The 5,948-nt window shown below is 27.1% G+C and overlaps 1 protein-coding gene across 1 annotated transcript; it reads right to left on the minus strand.

Moving 5' to 3' along the window:
• Positions 1 to 273: 273 nt before the first annotated feature.
• LOC106773678 (probable WRKY transcription factor 12) lies at positions 274 to 5,473 on the minus strand. Its single transcript, XM_014660412.2, has 4 exons — positions 4,813 to 5,473; positions 4,538 to 4,611; positions 3,809 to 3,970; positions 274 to 575 (listed from the first exon to the last, which is right to left on the minus strand). Exons 1-4 carry the CDS (start codon positions 5,089 to 5,091, stop codon positions 413 to 415), a joined length of 678 nt encoding a protein of 225 aa, XP_014515898.1. The 5' UTR covers positions 5,092 to 5,473; the 3' UTR covers positions 274 to 412.
• Positions 5,474 to 5,948: the final 475 nt, after the last annotated feature.

Consider the following 5,948-nt stretch of genomic DNA (forward strand, 5'->3'; position numbering starts at 1 on the left):
AACAACTTCAACGATAAAATATTTCTCCTAAATTGACGATTGAAAATATTTACTTAATTAGTTTTTAGGAAACTTTGTAATTTTAAAAATATCTTTCATATAAATGTTTTGAACAAAGTAAAAAATGTTTTGAACACTCAATTATATAATACATTATTTTATATAAAAACTTAAAAGTATTTAAAATTTACTGAAGTCAATTTAAAATATAAAAAAGTAAAGTTACACAAATGTGAAAAATAAAAAAGACTAAAACTTAATTTAAACCTTATAATTTGTATAGAGAACATAGAAATGAGTTGATCCATGAAAGAATAACAATAAAATCCCTCATGAAAAATTGTCACATCTAAATAATTAATAATACATAAATATATATTAATTAATTAATTATTAAAAGCAGATAAATTGTTCAAAAAGAAGTGAAACATTCATGTTCTGATGAATTTGAGTCATCACAGGGAGAATGATTGTGTCTTCCTTCGTAGGTTGTTATTACCATTCGACAATCTTCTGATAGTCTTTCAACCCTTTTCTTCACTCTACAGTTGTTATGGGTACAACGGTAGTAACTTCTGTTCATCATCTCCAAAAGCTTTCATGTCAATTTCATCACCATAACATCAAAAATAAACAAAAGATAATGCAATGGATTGATTTTTTTTTCTAAATTTCAAAATAATTTTTATACAATCAAGCTGATTTAGCTAAATGTTTATCTGTCACTGTATATTTTTAAAAAGGATAAAGATACTAAGACAACATTTTTTGACAACATTTAAACATCATCATACGTGTCATTGTGTGATTGGTTCATGGTNGTGTCATTGTGTCATTTGGACCAATCACACAATGACACATATGATTGATGTTCAAATATTGTCAAAAAATGTTGTCTATGTATCATTACCCTTTTAAAAATATTATTAGAAAATAATTTTTAAATCTAACTTAAACCTATAAAATCGGTTTGTAAATTCCAGTATGTAAGTTAAGATTTGTATTCATCTATATATCATAAATTTTTTTTATCTCTAACAGAGGTGAGAGTTTCGAAAAATATGTCACCAACCAATCATATTTTCTTAAAATAAATTTTGATAAAAAGTAAAAATTAATATATATTTGGTTAATGAAAAATAAAAATCTTTTGTTATTAATTTAATTAGTGTTAATCAAAGTTTGGTAGTGCATCTTTTTCAGAAAGTTTTCAGTTGTTCACCTACACTTGTTGGATTCAGACAAATCCCATTGTTAAATTAATTTTTTTATTAATATTTTCCAAATGTTCCTAAGTTCCTGAAGTGACTTTTATTTTTCCAAAGTAACTTTTTCATTTCTAATTCCACTTCTAAGTACATACCTTTAAGTACACTTTTGTAATCATATATTATATATATATATATATATATATATATATATATATATATATATATATATATATATATATTCTTCTCTCACTAAATTATCAGTTACCTTCATTCTAAGTAACTTTTGTTTTCATCAAATACAACTTTTGTTTTTATCTATGATGTTTCCTATGGATACTTATTTTGTGTTATTTATTTTATTTCATTGTCTAAAAAAAGTTGTTGAAAAATTTATGATTTGGTGTGCATATTAAGAAGTTAAATAAATGAAATTACTATGCTTCTTAAATTGTAGTTTTTCAATTTTCAGAAGATCATGAACACTAAGATTTTAAATTAATTGCAATTTTACAAGGTATGGACAACATAAGATTTTTCATTTTGTAGTCACTTGATTTCTTTATAGATTATTAATAATTTTTTTGGGGTACATATTAAAGATTATATGACATTACAAATCTTTTAAATATTCTTTTTAAGAAAAGTTTTCTAAATACTTTTTATATTGAAAGAAAATAATAAATTTGTTCATTTCTACATTTCAAAACATATTATTGATCTATGGACCGAGAAAATATACCAAAAATTAATGATTATTAATGATATAATATTTATCAAATTAATATTGAAAACTAAAGCAGCAAGAAATACTGACAATGTTTTCTCATAACTCTTTCATGGTGTCTTTGATCATGGCACTATACCTTCTATTTTTACAGGTGATTAACAAATCTTTTGAAATAAAAAAGATAAATTGATATTTTATTATTAAAATTCAATTTTTCTTCAACTAAATAACAAATGCATCATTATTTGTGTTATATTTATATATTGTTTTCTCTCATATAAATATCATTACTCTTATTTCATTTAGTATTTACACTAAAAGAAAAAAAAATCACATAATTTGTTTTTGGTTTTAATAAAAAGGTTAAACTACTATTATAAAAGAAAATGGACTATATGTCAGTAAAAACATATTTTTAATAATGCCTAAATAAAAAATTTCTCTATTTTAAAAATAATTAACCTGTGTAATAATGCAGTCTTTTGACTATATAAATTTATCATCATAACAAAGATTTTTGTCAATTATTGTAGGCTACATGACTGGCAAACCTTAATATTTTGATCTTGCTAATTACATTCTAATTAATCACTGATCATATACAGCACCAAGCTAATTTTTTCCTTTAAAACAAGATACATTGATCATATTTAATATAAATTCGTATAAATTACTTTCCTCAATCTTAAAATAGCTTAAATGTTAATCTTTAAAAGAAACTAAACGAACTGATTATCAGTTTTCAATAAACATTAACTTTTTATTTTTAATTTACTTCAAACATAAATCACAGTTTGTGTGTATATCCATGAATTTAAAACTAGTGAAAATAAATCAAAAGCAAACAATCTTAGAAAATGGATGAAGTTTAATAATCATAAAAAACTTTAATATATAATATTAAAGCCAAAAGAAAACTAAAAGAATTTAATACATCAAACTTAATGCATTTAAAAAAACTAAAAGGATTAGCTAGAGAAATGATTATAAGATAATTAACATAACTAAAAGAAGAATATTTAGGGTAGAAGAGATTAATTAGGTGAATGTTAATTAATGAAATTATAATGAATATATGAAAGAAAAGGTTTAGGTGGAAGTGAAGGGTAGCTTTTTAGTGATGGCTGGTCAGAAAAACAGCATGAACATAGGACAAAGGAGGGGACCCTATACCATGCACTATTGTCAAAACTCTAATAATAATAATCCACTAAATATATTCTCAAAAATATTATTTTTTTTATTTTCCTTTTTATTTCCCAATGAACTCATCTTTTTTTAATTAATTACCTCAATAAAAATAATAAAAAAGCCTATTTTTCAGTCTGTACCATCAATCTTCTCTGAAAGTATCATTCCTTCAGTTTTAGCCAAGATTCTCATCACTCTCTCTTCTCTCACTTGTTTTCAGTCTATAATTAATGTTTGAAACTAAATCTATGATAATTACCAGTTCAGAGATTGTGCTGTTTTTCTTATTTTTTTTTAATATAAATGTATTTTTTTTAATACACATTATATGAATATCAATTAGAGAATTACACACCGACACATATATTTTTCCAAAAAAAGACATCTTACCTTCATTTCTCCGAGTATAATGCCTATGATGTAGCCAATGCACTCAATCATAGTTTTCCATTTTTGCATTATTTCAAACAGTTTCTCAGTTCTCTCACCAATTATGTTATGCAAAACATTCTTATGCATAAGAACACAAACATGAGTTTATAAACATCATCAAACTGCAGAAAAACTTCCTTCATATATATAATCAATATATGTATATGTTCTTCACACTTTATATATATATAATCAAGAAAACAAAAGGATTAATGAGATTCAAAAGGGTTTTTTTTATTATCATTACCTTGGATGAAGGCTATTCTTCACAACTTTCTGTCCATACTTCCTCCATTTGTAACCATCATCAAGAACATCCACATCACTTCTTGTCTGAAAACAAAACCTTGGTTCTCTCAGCTTCCTCCTCACTTTCACCTTGTTCTTCTCTGACCCTGAACTTCTCCACCTACCATCACATCAACACATTCAACATACTCATATATATACAAATATCCTCATCTGTTTGTCTATATATATATCTATATATATGTATATATATAGATATGCCACTTGATTCTCAAGTTCTTCTCCATTAAACTGTTTTTTTTTTCTTAATCAGTTCAAAGAAAGATTAATTAACCTTAAACTAGAAAGTTAATAAACTAAAGATGATAGCAAAAGTATAAAATTATGATCTGTTTGAAGAATATATGAAGGCTGATGGACTAGTGGATTCGAGTATCAATGAGTATCAAGACTTTTGAGTACCATGCTCTTCCTCATACCCCAAAAGAGAGAGAGAGAGAGAGAGAAAGAGAGAATAACTTGGAGTACAAAAGCAAACTCAGAAAGAAAAAGAAGCAGTCACTTCCATATATGGTAGAGACCTTCAGATTCTTCGCAGAAACCTAAAGAATATCTTCTGGGGCATCTAAATTAAATATTTACGTGCATGCACAGAGAGAGAGAGAGAGAGAGAGAGAGATTGAAATCAGAAAGTTGTGTTTGCAAGAAGATGTTATACTGTGTATACCATGTGTTGTTGCCATCACTGGTATTTCCGGTGCAATTTTCATCATTGACAGCTTTAGGATCCAGTGTTCTCACCTGAAAGTTCATGGCATACCATTTATATAATAAGCAAAAACCGTTTCAGAGAAAAGTGATCAAAACAGCATACCCTAAAATTGAAAGGGACTTGCATAAAAACAAAACGAATAAATACAAGAAACAAAAACCTATAATTAGGTAAAAGATCGTAGTTTACATGAATAGATAGATATAGACATAAGAATGAACTTATATCACCTGTTCATTGTTCCAAGAACTTCTGGATGCAAGGTCATTATGGTTAAAACCAACTGATCCAGAAGTAGTAGTGGTAGCGATGGTGGTGGTGACTGTGGCGGCGGTGACGGTTAGAGACTGTGAGAGCTGAGAAGATTGGGATTGAGCTGAGGGTGCCAAGAAGCTAAGAACCTGATTTTCTTCAAATTGGACAAACCCCATTTCATGGATCGCTTGAGGGGTGTTGGTGAATGAAACTTGAAGATCATAGCTGGGATTAACACCTCTTTCTCCTTCCATAAGCCCTTTTGAAACAACCTTTGATTTTGGTTTTTTGTTGGTCTTATGTTGTTGATATGTTGGTGAATCTTGGAGGGATGAAAATTCTAGGACATGTGAACATGGAAAAAGAGGTTGGATTTAAGAAGACAGAAACAGGAAGAAGGTGTTTGAGGTTTGGTCAACAGAAGTAGGTTGTTTTTGTGTTTGTGTTTGGAAATTAAATTCTGAAGGGAATGTTTTATTCCTTCAGGCCATGGTTAACGGAGTCTATTCAAAGGGTATTGTGTACACTCTTTCTCTCTCTGGATTACACGTGCAGTGTCCTACAAGTGTTTTTCATGTGGAATCTATCTTCAACAAGTGCCAGAAAGAATGAAACTAGGTATTGTCGTTTTTATACCAAAATGATTCTTTCACATCACGCCAGGTTTATACTCATCGATTACCATGTAAGTTGTTTCTTGGTATATATGCATATCAACAGTAGTTTTTGTTAGACATCATGTGTCATATTTTCGAATCAAATATGATATTATTACAAGGAATATTAAAAGAAATAATAATACTTTTACCTTCGTTTCACATAAAATATTAAATAAATGTAAAAAATTTAAGTTTGTTAAAGAATATTTTTCTATTATTACAAGTAATAATAAAACTTTTTGCTTTTTTTTCATTATTTAAGAGAGTTTGAAGTTCAAAAATTTATATTTTTAATTATTCTTCTATAATATATTGTTAATGGGTTTGCTAATAATTATTTACCTAGTCATTGACTAAATAATAAAACATGCACTTCAACCCTAACCAGTATTGTTGTGCAGTGTAAAAATGTTGTGCTGTGTAAATATCAATTTTAAATATTTTCTTTCTTT

Source organism: Vigna radiata, chromosome 9 (genome assembly GCF_000741045.1).
Source record: "Vigna radiata var. radiata cultivar VC1973A chromosome 9, Vradiata_ver6, whole genome shotgun sequence".
NCBI classification, from domain to species: Eukaryota; Viridiplantae; Streptophyta; class Magnoliopsida; order Fabales; family Fabaceae; genus Vigna; species Vigna radiata.